General features: G+C 40.3%; 1 protein-coding gene across 2 annotated transcripts in view; it reads right to left on the bottom strand.

Moving 5' to 3' along the window:
• LOC134356857 (protein TASOR-like) overlaps positions 1-18,140 on the bottom strand; it is a 57,484-nt gene that overhangs the window by 8,514 nt on the left and 30,830 nt on the right. For both annotated transcript variants that reach the window (XR_010020450.1, XM_063068064.1), the window contains exons 14-18: positions 16,014-16,745; positions 8,510-9,036; positions 5,025-5,166; positions 3,436-4,481; positions 2,295-2,420 (exon numbers count right to left, since the gene is read on the bottom strand). Coding sequence is in view for 1 of the 2 variants with exons in the window: in XM_063068064.1 (XP_062924134.1) it covers positions 2,295-2,420; positions 3,436-4,481; positions 5,025-5,166; positions 8,510-9,036; positions 16,014-16,745 (2,573 nt within the window). In the remaining variant the exon portion in view is untranslated. The remainder of the gene's footprint in view (positions 1-2,294; positions 2,421-3,435; positions 4,482-5,024; positions 5,167-8,509; positions 9,037-16,013; positions 16,746-18,140) is intronic.

Genomic DNA, 18,140 nt, shown 5'->3' with positions numbered 1-18,140 from the left:
TTTGCGACCACCATGTACAAAAGATTAAAGCGAATGCAATATAATGCTGGCTTCAAGCTGAAGGTTGTTGATTTTGCTAAAGGAACAAATAATTCTGCAGCTGCTAAGAAGTTTTGTGTAAATGAGAAACAAGTGAGAGAGTGGAGAAAGGCAGAGGACATGCTGAGGGAAATGCCAAAGACAAAATGTGCAAACCACGGGAAAACGTGCCAGAGGCCAGAACTGGAAGAAAAAGTTTTAGAGTGGGTGAATCACCAGCGATCGTCTGGATACATTGTTACCAGAGAAATGATTCAAGTTCAAGTGCTGAAATGGGTCGAAAAACACTGAGGTCAGCGAAAAGTTCAAAGCTACGCCAGGTTGGTGCACCCGATTTATGGACAGACGTGATCTTGTGTTGAGACAAAAAACAAAGATTGCTCAGAAGTTGCCGAGTGACCTTGAGAATTAAGATTACGGCCTTCCAATAGTTTGCAATCAAACATCGAAAGGCACATTCTTACCTGCTCTCACTGATTAGTAACATGGATGAGACACCAATGTGCTTTGATTTTGCTGGCAACTGCACTGTCATTGGAAGGGGGAGAAAACAGTCCTTGTCAAAACAACTGGACACAAGAAGCAACATTTTACTGTCGTGTTAACATGTATGACTTATGGGACCAAACTACCACCAATGGTGATTTTTAAGAGGAAAACATTCCCAAAGAAAGAAAAATTCTTGCGTGGTGTTTTTGTTTACATTCAAGAACGCGGCTGGATGGAGTAAACGTCCCAAAGGTTTCAAGAAGGAAGTTGCTACTTGTCTGGGACATGTTCAAAGCGCACTTGTCAGGTGAGACAAAAGCAGCATTGAAAGCTGAAAATATAGACATTGTAGTCATCCCTGGTGGTTTGACGTCCGTGCTCCAGCCACTAGATGTGAGTTTAAACAAAGCATTCAAAAGAATTCATGCGTCAACAGTGGAACGAGTGGATGATATCTGGAAATCAGTCATTCACTCCAGCGGGAAATATGAGGGCCGCATCCCTAGCTACAGTTTGCAAGTGGGTCGTACAATCGTGGGAGGAAATGAAGGCCGCGTGCATTGTGAAGGCCTTCACGTGCAGCATCAGCAATGTTTTGGATGGCACTGAAGATCATTTGGTTTGGGAAGAAGACAATGGAGATTTGGCAGCCAGTAAAGCTGCAAATGATGATGTCGAGGCAGAAACTGACAATCCTTACGATGATATGGTGACTGCCGAAGAATGGGACGCGATTTTCAGAGAGTCAGATAATGAAGACTGAGTTTCAAGCTCTGAACGTTTGACGACAGTGTGTACATGTAAATTGAGAAACAATGTGTTTTGTAGATCTTTTCTTTTGTGTAATTTCATAAGTGTTTGTATTTTCTTTTGTATTTGACTCAAAAACAGCCAATAAATACGGCCTGTCTTCCTTGTATTCGTTTTTCCAAAGTTGGCACCCTCTGTATAAGCCAACCCCCTAATTTTAGGACCAAAATTTAGGGCCAAATTCTCAGCTTATACACCGGAATTTACGGTAATTTATTTTTCTTTACAATAGCCTGCATCAATATACAGCATATTGCAACATACATCCGTATCAGAGAAGTGACTCCTGCAATAAAATCTCAAAAGCTATACACTGCTTTTCAAAATGTATTGCTTTAACTGTAGAAGTGACTGGAAACTTAAATTTTAAGTGTTTGTGTGTAACACGTATAAATTTCTCCATATCAGTCAGTCAGTCGGTGGGTGCCGTCCCGAATCCGGGGTTGGCGACTCTGCACCTCCATCTTCTTCGATCTTGCACTCTTTTTCTGGCCTCAGCATAACTCAACCCCGTCCATTGCCTCACATTATCGTACCAAGTGGTTTGCTGCCTTCCTCTTTCCCTCTATCATCCCTTCCAATAACAATTTCTGCAGTCCACCACCTCTTAACAAGTGCCCGGCATATTCCAGCTTCCTTTTCTGCACATTCTTCAGCAACTCCCTTTCTCCCCTCGCTCTCTTCAACACTTCCATATTACTGACCTTCATCACCCATCTGATTTTCTGCATTCTCCTTAAACACATTTCAAAAGCCTGCCCTCATTAACCTAACTGGACATGGCCCTTCTTTTATCTATCCTTTCCCTAACATCTCTCCTACTAAAAAAAAACTTAACTTTTTTTTCCCTTTCCCACCTCAGACAAAAGGTCTCAGACCTGAGACATTAACTGCTTCCCCCCACCCCCACAGATTATGTCTGACCCATTTTCTGCTTTTATTGGGGATTTCCTTACCTTGTGTATATGAGATGCAATGTCTTCATTCTGAATTATAATTAGTAATTTATCCACAGAACCAGCTTTTCTTTTTAAAAACTCCTCTGGATGACATTCCTTATTACCCAAACCAGTTAAATATCCCTACACGATTCAGAAATTGGAAAAAAGTCATTCACAATTCGACCGATAGCATAAAATACCATTAAAAATCATTGCAAAAAGCTCAACTTAGAGATCTTTTCTCTCCCCGTTATTCTCCCATTCCTTTTGGCTATTTCTGCGTGGTTACTCAAGCCAACTAAAAGATGTATGTTACGTCTAATTGCTCAATAACATCCAATGATGTCATTAATGTCTTGAAATTCTCATGCCTCCTTACCAATGCCAGTTAATTGCAAAATTAAGCAGAATGATCCACACAAAAATTGAAAATGTCTCAATTTAATATGTTATAAATTTCCCTCTTTATGCATAAAGCATCACAAGTATGAAATCTATTCAGTTGTTACTAAAAACAGAACAAAATTCTCCAAAATAAAACTGAGATTGAGCTTGGTTAATTCCTTGCCATACAATTCTGGGTGACTCTGACACAGGCCATTCCAGCCCAGTTAATCCACACCACCCAATGACACCAATCTGAACAATTTGACAATTAACCTTCTAATCTGAACAATTAACCTACTGATCCATATACCTTTGAAATGTGGGAGGAAACCGGAGCACCCAGAGGAAAATACTTAGTCACAGGGAGAATGCCCAAACACCTTATAGAGAACGACAGAATTGAACCTGGGTCACTGGCGCTGTCACACTGTTACCTTAATTACCATGCTACTGTGTCACCCAAAATTTATGGCTGTACTTTTGTCCAACTCCTAAACATAAATCTAAATCAAGCCTCCATAGCTAAAATTCAAGATATATACAGTCTGCCCAAATCACAAAACCATCTCCTTATGAAATTTCTGCATGCCTTTGACCAAGTGCATGCATAATCTGTAGGCACTGCTCTTGATGTGGTCAGACCAAGCCTCTATTATACTCATATACTCTTACCAGAAATAAATACAGATAGCCTGAAGTATTTAAGACCCAAATTTGGTTAACTTTGTGCTTTACTGAAATAATATTGATATTACTTGAGTCACCATACCTTAATTTCTGCACACACAGAAGTCTTCTTCACCTCATAAATGTAAAACTTCACCGTGTTCTTGTGAACATCCTTAATAATCTCAACCAAGCTGCAAAAGACTTCTGGGTTTAATCTTTGAATTAAGTTGGTCAGACATGGTTGTGCTTCAGGAGGTCCTCCAATTCCACTGGATTCTTGCAGCAGACATGCTGATCCCTGCTGGTCCCTGAAACTCAGTGTTTGATCCAAAATCAAACTTGAATCCTCTCTCACTGTAGTTGTGCAATTTGAATCAGATACTGAGCTATAGGTAAAACTACTTAGTGCAGACTTTTGTTGTGATTGCACAATATTCTCAGCAAGTGAGGCACCACTTTCTAGACCCCTTCCAAGATCTCTAGTGTTTTGACAAGGAATTGGTTCTACATAACCCGATTTGGAACATTGGTTGGACTCTTCTTTCAAGCACACAAAGCCTTTTAGCTGTGAGTCTGTGTATGGCTGTACAATTTCACTACAGCCTTCAATTTTTTTTTGTTTTCTTTGAGTTAATTCTGGAGAAGCTGATGGATAAAGATGGAAGTTTGTATGCGATATATCAGGACACGAGTCAGAAATGATTGAGTTCATTCTTTTGCGTAATTGATTTATGTAATTTTGGACAGGGATATGGTGCTTTTGAATATTTGAATATTTAGAAAGCATTGAAACCTTCTGTGCAGAAAAAATCAGTCCTTCGTTGTCAGGGCCATATTTAACTTTTTCCTTCTTAAGTATTTGCATCATTTTGTCTGAGAACTTGTTGTACTCCAATTTAATAGTATTTTCAATTCCTAAAGCCGAATCATCTGTTAAATCAAAAGGATGGCCATTGGTCCTGTAAGCTGCAACAGGGTGATGGAAATCCTTAGAATATTCCTTTAAAACATTGCCTCCTCCAGTTTCAGAATTTGAAGGCGACTGATAATGATTAATATTTGACTTCCGATTTATAACCCGTGGATCATCAGGGCACGAATCCTCTGGTGGTAAGTAGAACAGTTGTTCAATCCGTGATTTCATATCTACAAATGGAGACAACTATTATTGTACACATTATGAACCTTACACAAAGCTGTTTTAGTAACTTTTAAGATTTGGTGTTAATCATTTTATTAAATCAGGACACTAATAGTACAAAGCGTAAATTTTTAAATCAATATTTCAATAAATTAATGCTCCACTAAGTAGTGGAGACACGTCAATGTTTTGACTGTAAAATTAAGTCAGTTCCAACATACAATCTTTTTTGCAGTGTTTTTAAAGGAACATGTAAATACACAAATGAATAAAATAGTTAAATAGTTCAAGTCAAAGTGTGTTAATTTTTCTTTAAACTATTTCAAATTAACTTCAAGTAATCCATTTTAGTATACAACCCAAAAATCTAATTTTAATTGCAAAGGCTGCAAGACAATTATTTACAGTCACAATGTGAGAATATTTACACAACAAAGGTCATAAAATTGTATGCCATCATCTTTTTACTTAAAATATCTGTTTCCTTTGCACAATTGAAGAGTTGAAGGCAATCACCATCGTTTTTTTCTCAAATACAAATTTCTTACCTGTTATAGGAATAAGCTTCCAATTGATTTCACTATCAATGGTACAATCAGAGGTCACCTTCTTGCTGAACAGCTGGTCATGTGAGACATTTGTACAAGGACTACATCCATCAGGACTGCTTATACTTCCTATGTTCTGCTCCTTAACAGTAAAAAAAAAATCCACAAGATAAATATAACCCCTTTTTTAAAAACTGTAATTTCCTTAATGATGCTCTTCTTCTGCAATGGAGTTAAATCTTTCTCTGTTAAGCTCAAATTTCAACCATTTTTCTTATAAAGGTTTGAAGAAAAAATCCGGAATAAAGCAATAAATATTTATTATCTTGAAAGTACTCTAAATCAATTTGGTCAGGTAATGTTAACATAACCCGCAGATCATCAGGGCACGAATCCTCAGGTGGTAAGTAGAACAGTTGTTCAATCCATACAAAGTTGTTCCTCACTTCATACAAAATAGGAAGACATTCAGCCCATCCCATATTCCCATCACATACAGCCCCTTGTACAAAATAGCTTCATAAATTAAAGGAAACAAAAGCAGCTAAAAATAGGAAAATCTATCAGTGGACAACAGAAATTAAATAGCAACTTGGAAATCAGAAGTACGGAGTGCCTCACAAGCTGGACCTGAATGAACAACTTCTGCAGAGTGCAGTTTTAGAAGATTTCTCTACATCATTCATTAATAACACTCATTCAGTTACCATGTTATCAGTAAAATTGTAAATGTAAGGAGAGACCAGTGATTGTGGAATTTTGATCATCTTTGCAGAAAATTTTAAAACAAATAATTAACATTTATTCAAACAGTATAAGGCAGGTAACTATAAGCCAGTTAGTTTAACATCTGTAGTTGGGAAAATGCTTGAAGCTATCATTAAAGAAGAAATAGCAAGGCATCTGGAAAGAAATAGATCCATCAGGCAGACACAGCATGGATTCGACAAAGGAAGGTCCTATTTGACCAGCTTAAGAGTTCTTTGAGGATATAACAAGTGCAGTGGATAGAGGGGAACAGATGGACATTATTTACTTAGATTTCCAGAAGGCATTCGATAAGGTGCCACATAAAAGACTTATCCATAAGATAAGGATGAATAGAGTTGGGGGTGATGTATTAGCATGGATAGAGGATTGGTTAACAAATGGAAAGCACAGAGTTGGGATACATAGGTATTTCTCTGGTTGGCAATCAGTGGTGAGCGGTGTGCCACCAGGGTCAGTCAGTGCTGGGCCTGCAACTATTCATGATACACATTAATGATCTGGAAGAGGGGACCAAGTGTAGGGTACCCGAGTTTGATGATGACACTAAATTGAGCAGAAAAGCAAATTGTGCCGAGGATATGGAGAATCTGTAGGGAGATATAGATAGGTTAAGTGAGTGGTCAGATCAGCCATGATCTTATTGAATGGCGGAGCAGGTTCGACAGGTCAGATAGCCTACTTTAGCTATTTCTTTATGTTTTTATAACAGAAGCAGTTTTAGACATCATTAGATTGGCGGTTGGAAAAATCTTCCATGGCTTACTTACATTTACAAATTTAAATAAAGTACTGCAAGTATGCAGAAGTCCTGATTTGACATTTCTCTTTAGGGAATGATGAACGAGTTCCTTATTGGGTGCTTAGTGCTTACTGTGATACTATTACAGCTAATCTGGAATGCGGTATTTAATTCTGGTGCCATTCTGTAAAAAGTCTCTGTACGTCTTCCTTGTAGAATCCATGGGCTTTCTTCCAGTCCAAAATCATGCTGGGTAGGCGAACTGGTCATTGTAAATTGTCCCGTGATTAGGTTACGGTTAATCGAGTTTGTCGAGAGTTGAGAGAGCACAAGAGAGCAGGATGTGCTAATGGAAAACTACAGGAAAACTAAGCATGATGTTACGTGTGGTTTGCAAGTTTAAAGAATGTGGCCCTCAAGCATGCAAGTGCAATCTTTTGCAAATGTTGGAATTGATGGATCAGATTGGTATCTGCAAGCAGAATTAAAATGTTTAAAAGGAAAATTAGTTTGTATTTGGCAATATAATTTAATTTCAAAATAGAATTTAGTACTTGCAGTGATAACTAAAGAACCCACATCTGATGAAAACCAGACTAACTTCAGAAAATGTGTACTAGTATATCAGTAAGCTTCTCTGCTAGTCATTCAATACCAGCGGTCCCCAACCACCCGGCTGTGGACCGGTACCGGGCCGCAGAGCATGTGCTACCGGGCCACGAGGAAACGATATGAATCAGCTGCACCTTTCCTCATTCCGTTACGCACCGTTGAACTTGAACATACGGTTGCCAACCGTCCCGTATTTCCCCCGCAAAGGTAGAGCGTTCCTATGAAACCTTTCGTGCCGAAATGGCGTGAAGCGAAGTGTCCCGGGATTTGACTGCTACCTTTGTCCCTTATTTGGGAGTGAGAAAGTTGGCAACCCTAACTGTAAAAGACATGTTGAGGTGAGTTTAACCCTACTTGAACACACCCCCCCCACCCCCGGTCGGCTGGTCCGCAAGAATATTGTCAATATTAAACTGGTCCGCGGTGCCAAAAAGGTCAGGGACCCCTGCTTAATACAGATAGAATCCTTCTGGATCAATTATGTGGTGGATAATTAGTCCTCTATTTTGTCTCAAGTTCATCAGCATCACCTTCACTTCAGAAATTTTAATGATCCACTCTTTTTAAGTAATCAGTGTGATTGTTATTTTTTGCCTCTTAAAGCTCATCATCTGCGCATGCAAACAAAAAAAACTTAAGTACTGCATGCAGAACACAGCATGTGCAGCAAGTTAATGAATTAATATTTTCAATTCCAATAATCAACTTAGTTTTTGTCTCTGTTATATAGTTCAATCTCACTCTGTATGGTGTCAAATCATGCAACATGGAAAACGATGCATTATAATTATTCAAAGGGAAGCTGCTGGAGGGTGTTAATTTATACACATTTATATTATCAAAGGCTGGGGGAGGGACTATCCTTTGAAAGCAGCCAATTGTGCAAAGGCAATCATCTATTTATTAATAACCCAGATGATGATGGGGTACAGAGTTCAAAACTGCAGGGCAATGCAGAGATTTGAGGGGACATTAGACTTGGGGAACAAATGTTGTCTCCAATTAAGACCAGAAATTCATACAGCAGGGCTCAATCATGTTCCTCATTATTTAAAGGAATTGATGTTTACTGTTACATAAACATGGTGGGAGGTTAAGTGAGCTGTACAAAAGCAGGCACGTACACATGCTAGGTACTGGTCTTTGAGTGAGAGTAGAGATGCAAGTTAAGACATGTAAACAGATTTCCTTTCAATCTCTACCTCTGATTATCCCAGATAAGAACGCATACTTTTAAATCGCCCATATTTTCTAACTTATGAATCAGAACCATTTATATAATGAAGCTGGTCATTCTGCAATTCATAGAATAATGCTTTCCCCAACAATGGTTAAATGGAAAATCATGGACAGCAATCCTTACCTCTGGGTACTCTGCCTTCAAGCCTAATTGCAATGAATGGTCCACAGAAGGATGATCATTTGTTTTTATTCTGAAATTATCATCATTATGTGGTAAAACAGAGCCACTGTCAACTAACCCAGGACTTTCTTGTTCAAGTCCAGGTATAATTTCTTTTTTTGAGTGTTCTTCTTTTGTTGGTTCATTCTGTTGTGTATGAGCATCAATGCTTTGCTGATTCAGTTTTGTTTCCTCATTAATTGAAACATTACTCTGGTCCCAATCATAATCCACAATGCTTTGTTGAAGGTCATCACTGTTTGGGCAAACAGACATCCCTTTTTCCTGGTTTGATTGAAAGTCTGTTCCAGGATTTGGACAAGTGGGAGATTTAAATACTTCAAGCAGCAAGCCAACAAGTTTTTGAGTATCTGGAGCCAATACTGTGGTTTGATCATGCTGTCTTAAGGAAGTATCACCAAAACCAAATCCATTTGTCACTTGAGGCACTGGATCAGATAACCTGGATGCATCCTCTTCCAATGACCCTGCAAAGGTATTAATAAAGGAAGGCAGCCTGGTGATTCTTGGACTGGCTGACACAATCACAACAATTAATGAATGGAGTAACAACTATGTTTGGTGAATAATAAATCAAACTTTCCACTGGAAGCAGAAATATCTGTTCTAATTTCCAATAAAAATAAAAATGCTAACAGCATACACTGAAGATTTCAAAGAGATATAAACCAATTCATAATAACAGTATTTGAAGCCTAATTTAACTAAATGACACTGGCAACCTCTAACTTGAAGTCAAATATTGAATTGTTTAAGCAAAAACACGAGAAGTATGTGTGTTTTTAATGCAATTTATTTGTTTAAATCCAAATACTAAATACTAAAATACCTTCATTAAATAGGTATTAAATGAACAAGATTCAGAAAATGCAAAGATACAAATTACTAGACTGAATCCTGGCGAGGAGATGATTTTGGCCTATAATCTCTGGGGGAGTGATCCCCTTGGACAAGGTTTTAGGATTAACGTGCTGGTTGTCAAGAGGCTGTTTTTATCAATTGGAAAGTCCAGAACATGGGTGCTCTCAGAAAAACAATTGAATAGTATTGAGAAAAGGAAGAACTTCATAACTGACAGATGCAAATCTTTGGATTTCTCCAACTCAAAAGCTGTGGATATTTGTTTTTAATAAAGTGGCCTGAAGTTTGCACCCAGTTGTTGTTCCTTTTCATGCCTTGTGGCGCATCGGGCGGCATTTTTTACTGTTTCCTTAGCAACTGCCTGGTTTTTACAAGACGAGTTGCTAGTTTGATGCTCAACCCAGCATGGACCATTCACCTCGAAGCGGTTCTCATGACACCAATGACCAATAGTGAATCAATAATGCTTGCTAATGGCATGAAAAGATCTAGCGGTATGGAGTACTCTTAACATTGGCTCTTTTCTACCAGAACTGCTGGTCGTAAACAGCCAATCACATTAAAGGATTTACACAATTAAGTGAGGAAAATAATTTTATTAAACTTTTGAAAGATTTGACAAGAACAAAAAAAAATTAAAGCATGAACTAAAATATCAAGTTTAAAGAGCTATTTGCAACTCCATTACATTTTAATGTAATAACAATACAGCTACTTGAAAAAGTATTTTATAAACTTACAGCACAGCACAGCTGAAAATTTATCTCGGCCTTGTGCAACATTTCCATGGTGTTTCACAGAAAGATCATATTCAATGAAAGTGATCGATTCTCAATGAGTTCTATGTTAAACTAGATTTATGCAAAAATCCCAAAGTTAATACCAATTACCACTTTACAATGACGAACACCTTTGTCATCTAAAGGACAAAAGGGTTTTGAGATATTGAAGGAAAGTGGAACTGACAAAGCATTAGCTGCAGATTCACATTGGCAAAACATGCATGAGCCTACTCTTACTTCTAAGGTTCATCTTTAGTCTCATTTGCAATTCCTTAGACTTTAGCTGATAAAGTGGCAATTAACATCTGTGCCACACAAACGGACAGCAACAATATCTATGTACCAATTATACCAACTTAAAAACTATGAGCAGATTATTTGGTTAGAGGCTAGGTACTCAGCTCCCAGTGAACAAACAGATGCATACAGGAGGGAGACTGAAAATTTGGCTGAGTGGTGTAACAACAACTACCTTTCACTCAATGTCACCCCAAGCCCAAGGAACTGATTGCAGACTTCAGAAGAGGGAAACCAGAGGTCCCCCAGTCAGTCCTCATTGAAGGATCAGAGGTGGAGAGGGTCAGTAACTTAAAATTCCTGTGTGTCACTCTCTCAGAGGACCTGTCAAGGATCAATCATATAAACATTATTGCGAAGAAAGCATGCCAGTGCCTTGACTTCCTCAGGGGCCTGTGGAGGTTCGGCATGTCATTGAAAACCTTGGCAAACTTCGATAGATGTGTGCTGACTGGCTACATTCTGGCATGTATGGGAACACCAATGCCTTTAAGTGGAAAATCCTACAAAAGGTAGTGGATTCAGCCCAGTACATCACAGGTACAACCATCGAGTACATCTACATGAAAAGTTGCTGTAGAAAAGCAGCTTCAATCAAAGATCTTCACCACACAGGGCATGTTCTTTTTTCGCTGCTGCCATCAGGTAGAAGGTACAGGTGCCTCAGGACTTGCACCACCAGGTAAGAAAAGTTACTCCCCCTCGACCATCAGGCTTTTGAACAAAAAGGATAGCTACACTCATTTAAAGACTGTTGTACTGTTGTATTATTTCATGCTCATTATTTATTGCTATATATTTATAACTGCATTTGCACATTTGTTTACAATTAACAGTTCCTGATGTTGCTTTTCTATAGATTTGCTAAGTATACCCGCAGAAAAAGAATTTCGGGGCTGTATGTGGTGATATGTATGTACTCTGCTAATATATTTTACTTTGAACTTAGACCTTGAGACCCTGTGCGGGATCTCAACTCAAAATGATAACTCATCTTCTGCCTCCATAGATGGTACTTTACACAGTCATCTTCCCACATTGTTTTCAGATTCCGATTCCAGCACCTGCAGTCTCTTTTGTCTCAAGTTGAAAGCTATCCTTTTGAACAACATCCACAATGATACAACGAACATTTCCTTATTCCAGTTTTATCACACCACTGTTTTATCAATCACATAAATTGTAAAAGATCCAGCATGAGGCATTAATGCATTCAGGTTAAAAAGTGCAAAGCAGATACAGAACTCCTTCATCCCTTTCCAAAATGCACTTTAATTTTGCTCATAAAATTAAAAAACTAAACAGTGTGAAAACATGAAAATACTCACAAGTCAAATACCATCGGCAGTAAACAAAAAAGAATATTTCAGGTGTGACAAAGGGTTATGGACCCAAAATGTCAACAGCATTTCTGTCATTTTTCACTTTGCCATTGTCCTCAAAATGTAGCCTTGGTACATACATGGACCATTAACCCACAACTACTGAAGACCCAAGAACCACCTTCTCCTCATCTACAGGGTACATTATTTCACAAAATCCTTTAAGACCATCATTTACATTCCATTCATTGAAAACTTTGGCAAACTTCTATAGATATGTGCTGACTTTCCCATTCAGGGAAAGTAAGGAAGTGACAAGAGAGGAGCCAGAGGCAAGTAGTCACACTGGGGCCTTGGGAGACAGATAAGTGGGTAAAAGTCAGGACAGGGAAGGGCAAGAGTCAGATATTAGAGAGTAACCCTGTGACTGTCTCCCTTAACAATAAGTACTCCTGTTTGAGTACTGTTGGGGGGGGTGGGGGAGAATGACCTACCTGGGGGAAGCAACAGTGGTCGTGCCTCTGGCACAGAGTCTGGCCCTGTGGCTCAGAAGGGTAGGAAAAGGAAGAGGATGGCAGCAGTGATAGGAGACTCTACAGTTAGGGGGTCAGACAAGCGATTCTGTGGACGCAGGAAAGAAACACGGATGGTAGTTTGCCTCCCAGGTGCCAGGTTCCGGGATGTTTCTGACTATATCCATGATATCCTGAGGTGGGAAGGTGAACAACCAGAGGTTGTGGTACAGATTGGTACCAACGACATAGGTAGGAAAAGAGAGGAAGCCCAGAAAACAGACTACAGGGAGTTAAGAAGGAAGTTGAGAAGCAGGGTCTCAAAGATAGTAATCTCGGGATTACAGCCTGTGCCATGCGATAGTGAGTATAGGAATAGTGAGGTGGAGGATAAATGCCTGGCTGAGGGATTGGAGCAGGGGGCAGGTGTTTCAGATTTCCGGATCATCGGGACCTCTTTTGGAGCAGGCATGACCTATACAAAAAGAACGGGTTGCATTTGAATCCGAGGGCGACCAATATACTGGCAGGGAAGTTTGCTAAGGCTATTGGGGAGAGTTTAAACTAGAATGGCTGGGGGTTGGGAACAAAACTGAAGAGATGGAGGAAGGGGCAGTTGGCTCACAAATCAATAAAGCTTGTAGACAGTGAGAGGGAGGATAGGCAGGTGACAGAGAAGGGATATGCTCAGACTGATGGTTTGAGAGGCATCTATTTTAATGCAAGGAGTATCATGAACAAAGTGGATGAGCTTAGATCGTGGATCAGTACTTGGAGCTCTGATGTTGTGGCCATTACAGAGACTTGGATGGCTCAGGGGCAGGATTGGCTAATTACAGCGCCAGGCTTTAGGTGTTTCAGAAAGGACAGGGAGGGAGGCAAAAGAGGTGGGGGTGTGACACTGCTGATCAGAGATAGTGACACGGCTGCAGAAAAGGAGGAAATCATGGAGGGATTGTCTACTGAGTCTGTGGTTGGAAGTTAGGAACAGGAAGGGGTCAATAACTTTACTGGGTGGTGTTTTTTTTTAAAAACAGACAACCCAATAGTAACAGGGCATCGAGGACCAGACAGAGAAGATAGATTCTGGAAAGGAGCAATAATAACAGGGTTGCTGTGGTGGGAGATTTTAATTTCCCCAATGTTGATTGGCATCTCCCTAGAGCAAGGGGTTTAGATGGAGTGGAGTTTGTTAGGTGTGTTCAGGAATGTTTCCTGACACAACATTGAGATAAGCCTTCAAGAGGAGAAGCTGTACTTAATCTGGTATTGGGAAATGGACCTGGTCAGGTGTCAGGTCTCTCAGCGGGAGAGCATTTTGGACATAGTGATAACAATTCTATCTCCTTTACCATGGCATTGGAGAGGGATAGGAACAGACAACTTAGGAAAGTGTTTAATTGGAGTAAGGGGAAATATGAAGCTATCAGAGAGGAACTTGAAAGCATAAATTGGGAACAGATTTTCTCAGGGAAACATACAGCAGAAATGTGGTAAATGCTCAGGGGATATTTGCATGGTGTTCTGCATAGGTACGTTCCAATGAGACAGGGAAAGGGTGGTAGGGTACAGGAACCATGGTGAACAAGGGCTGTTGAAAATCTAGTCAAGAAAGAAGAGCTTACGAAAGGTTCAAAAAACTAAGTAATGATAGAGATCTAAAAAATTATAAGGCTAGCAGGAAGGAGCTTAAGAATGAAATTATGAGAGCCAGAAGGGGCTATGAAACGGCCTTGGCGAGCAGGATTAAGGAAAACCCCAAGGCATTCCACAAGTATGTGAAGAGTAAGAGAACAAGACATGAAAGAATAGGACCAATCAAGTGTGACAGTGGAAAAGTGTGTATGGAACCAGAGGTGGTAGCAGAGGCACTTAATGAATACAGTATCCACTACAGAAAAGGACCTTGGCAATTGTAGGGATGACTTACAGCGGACTGAAAAGCTTGAGCATATAGACATTAAGAAAGAGGATGTGCTGGAGCTTTTGTAAAACATCATGTTGGATAAGTCACTGGGACCAGACAAGGTATACCCCAGGCTACTGTGGAGGCAAGGGAGGAAATTGCTGAGCCTCTGGCAATGATCTTTGCATCATCAATGGGGATGGGAAAGGTTCCGGAGGATTGCAGATGTCGTTCCTTTATTCAAGAATGGGAGTTGAGATAGCCCAGGAAATTAAAGACCAGTGAGTCTTACTTCAGTGGTTGGTAAGTTGATGGAGAAGATCCTGAGAGGCAGGATTTACGAGCATTTGGAGAGGCATAATATGATGAGGAATAGTAGGCAGGGCTTTGTCAAAGGCAGGTTGTGCCTTACGAGCGTGATTGAATTTTTTTGAGGATGTGACTAAACACATTGATGAAGGTAGAGCAGTAGATGTAGTATATATGGATTTCAGCAAGGCATTTGATAAGGTACCCCATGCGAGGCTTATTGAGAAGGTAAGGAGGCATGGGGTCCAAGAAGACCTTGCTTTGTGGATTCAGAATTTGCTGGTCCACAAAAGGCAAACAGTGGTTGCAGACAGGTCATATTCTGCATGGAGGTTGGGGACCAGTGGTGTACCTCAGGGATCTGTTCTGGGAACCCTTCTCTTCATGATTTTTATACGTGACCTGGAGGAGGAAGTGAAGGGATGGATTAGTAAATTTGCTGATGACGGAAAGGTTGTGGTGTGGTGGATAATGTGGAGGGCTGTCAGAGGTTACAGCAGGACATTGATAGAAAGAAAACTGGGCTGAGAAGTGGCAGATGGAGTTCAAGCCAGTTAAGTGTGAGATGGTTCATTTTGGTAGGTCAAATATGATGGCAAAATATAGTATTAATGGTAAGCTCTTGGCAGTGTGGAGGATCAGAGGGATCTTGGGGTCCGAGTCCATAGGAGACTCAAAGCAGCTGCACAGGTTGACTCTGTGGTTAAGAAGACTTACGGTGCATTGGCCTTCAACAACCATGGGATTGAGTTCAAGAGCCGAGAGGTAATGTTACCGCTGTATCGGACCCTGGTCAGACCCCACTTGGAGTACTGTGCTCAATTCTGGTCACCTAACTGCAGGAAGGATGTGGAAACTGTAGGAAGGATGCAGAGGAGATTTACAAGGATGTTGCCTGGATTGGGAAGCATGCCTTATGAGAATAGGTTGAGTGAACTTGGCCTTTTCTCCTTGGAGCGACAGAGGATGAGAGGTGACCTGATAGAGGTGTATAAGATGATGAAAGGGACTGATCATGTGGATTGTCAGAGGCTTTTTCCCGTTGGCTGAAATGGCTAACAAGAGAGGGCAGTTTTAAGGTGCTTGGAAGTAGGTACAGAGGGCAAGTTGTTGTTTTCTTAAAACACAGAGTGGTGAGTGCGTGGATAGGCTGCCAGCGACAGTGGTGGAGGGAGATAAAATAGGGTTTTTTTTTTAAAAAGAGATTCCTGGATAAGTACATGGAGTTTAGAAAAGGAGGGCTATGGGTAATCCTACGTAATTTCTGAAGTATGTACATGTTCAGCACAGCATTGTGGGCCAAAGGGCCTGTATTGTGCTGTAGGTTTTTCTTTGTTTCTATTTAGGTTATATTCAAAGTTCTTGGCCAAAAGCTAAAATAACCATTACATTAGGCATACCATTTTCAGTATACCATAAAGTTTATTATATTAATTTACAGTGCAATTGTATTACCTTCAGTAATCTTCATTTGCTTGTGGCTCCTCTCAGAAACAAATTCCAACTTTCTTTTCAATCCAAGATCATCTTTGTCAGATATACAGTGTGCAAGCTTTTCAATATTCATTGCAGCAGCCTCCCCTGGCCCAAGCCTTTTCCTGCTATAAATCAAGTCAATAAGCTCTCGGATTTTATCAGGATCATGATCAGCTATATTATCAGAAGGCAAAAGGACATTACTGTCCACTGCAATGTTTATTTGAGGGCTCCCCAGTTCCTGAGCAATAATCTCTGGTACAGGATCAAATTTCTGCTCCTCTTCAGCCAACACAGGAGGATCAAGCATTTCCATATTAGGATTAGGATACTGGTTTAACATCTCCACAGCTTTAAAAACATCAAACTGATAACGATGAGGGAAAAAAATATAAGAACGCAAGATTCTTGATAAATTTGATCTCTTCTGCTGGAACGAAGAGAATCGTTTCTCCTCATAAGCAGGAATAGTAAATTGAGGAAGTTTCCCGTTTTCAGCAAAAGCCGCCTTTTGCAGTGAATTCTTCAGGTAATCAGTTAAATTATTTTTAAATGCTGCATCTATGGTTGCTTTCTGTAAGCTACAGGGCAGTTCCTTCCGAATTTTATCCAGAGCAAAGTGTATTGCAGGTATAATCTTTGACAGCTGGGGTACTGCCTCTGGATCATTGTGTACAGTTGGGATACACTTAGTATTTCCCTTAATGCTTTCTACAAAAGAACACAAACAACCACCAGCTTAGTAAACCAGGCATAGACTTAGTTGATAAAATACAAGTCAGATATTGAGAAAACTAATTTATGAACAAATTTTTTTGAGAATGAGTTATGGCATTTGTTTGTAAATTGTTACAGTACTTTAAAAAAAATACAATACACAAATACTCAAATCCTACTGAGAGATGGAATATTCTCAGTACTATGATCAAGCCTTGAAATAAAAACAAGAAATACCGAAAATACTCGGCAGAACAGGTAGTGGAGAGAGAAACAGAGGAACATTTCAGGTTAAATTCAAGACAAAAGTCCAGTAGGTTTTAAGTTGCAGAAATGGCATAAAGGCTCGAGGGAATCAATGGTTTCCACCCTACCACAAGCATCTCCAGAGAGAATAAAAGGCAGTGGTGGTGCTGACTCAGTGAGTGACAAAAGCTTGATATTCAAGCTTATTTGTCTGAAAATTTAAAGAGAAGAAAATGAAAGAAGCAGACAGAGCAAAAAAAATACTAGTAATGTGAGATATAAAACAATGCTTACTGCACTTTCTCAATCTCTCGGTCTCCATCTCAGGAGACAGTCTATCTACTTATATCTTTCATAAACCCACTGATTTTCACAGCTATCTGGACTATACCTCTTCCCACCCTGTACCCTGTAAAAAAAAGCAACACACTTCTCTCAGTTCCTTAGCTTCCGCCGCATCTGCTCTCAGGATGAGGTTCATCATTCCAGAACAACTGAGATGTCCTCCTTCAAATAAAGGGTTTGCCCTTTCTCCATTAATGCTGCCCTCACCCAGATCTCTTCAATCTTGCACACATCTACCCTCACCCCATCCTCCTGCCATCACACCAGGGATAGGGTTCCACTTGTCCTCACCTACCACTCCACTGGTACATAATTCTCCACAACTTCCACCATCTCCAACAGGATCCCACCAAGCACATTAAAGTCTGTCACGAGCCTAGTGGCCCATCAGGCTGGTGCTTATGCCGGTTTCCGTGGTGTGAAGCGACTGAGAGTATGAGTCCCTCCCCCACCAGATAGGATGCCAGTCTATCGCAAGGTTAATCCCCAGCATTTTTGCCAGTACCCATTCTCAGCTGGGTAGACTGGAGCATTGTGTGGTTAAGTGCCTTGCTCAAGGACACACATGCTGCCCCGGCTGAGGTTTGAACCCACGACCTTCAGATCGCTAGTCCAACACCCTAATCATTTGGCCACGCGCCACACACCAAGCACATCTTTCCCCCATCCTCCACAAGGATCACTTCCTATGCTACTCATCCACTCATCCCTCTGCACTGATTTCCTACCTGTTACCTATCCTTACAAGTGGAACAAGTGCCACACTGGCCCCTACACCACCTCCCTCACTACAAATTG

This window comes from Mobula hypostoma, chromosome 15, assembly GCF_963921235.1.
Source record: "Mobula hypostoma chromosome 15, sMobHyp1.1, whole genome shotgun sequence".
NCBI lineage: Eukaryota > Metazoa > Chordata > Chondrichthyes > Myliobatiformes > Myliobatidae > Mobula > Mobula hypostoma.
Note: the sequence above shows the minus strand (reverse complement) of the source record. Positions and strands in the feature narration are given on the sequence as shown.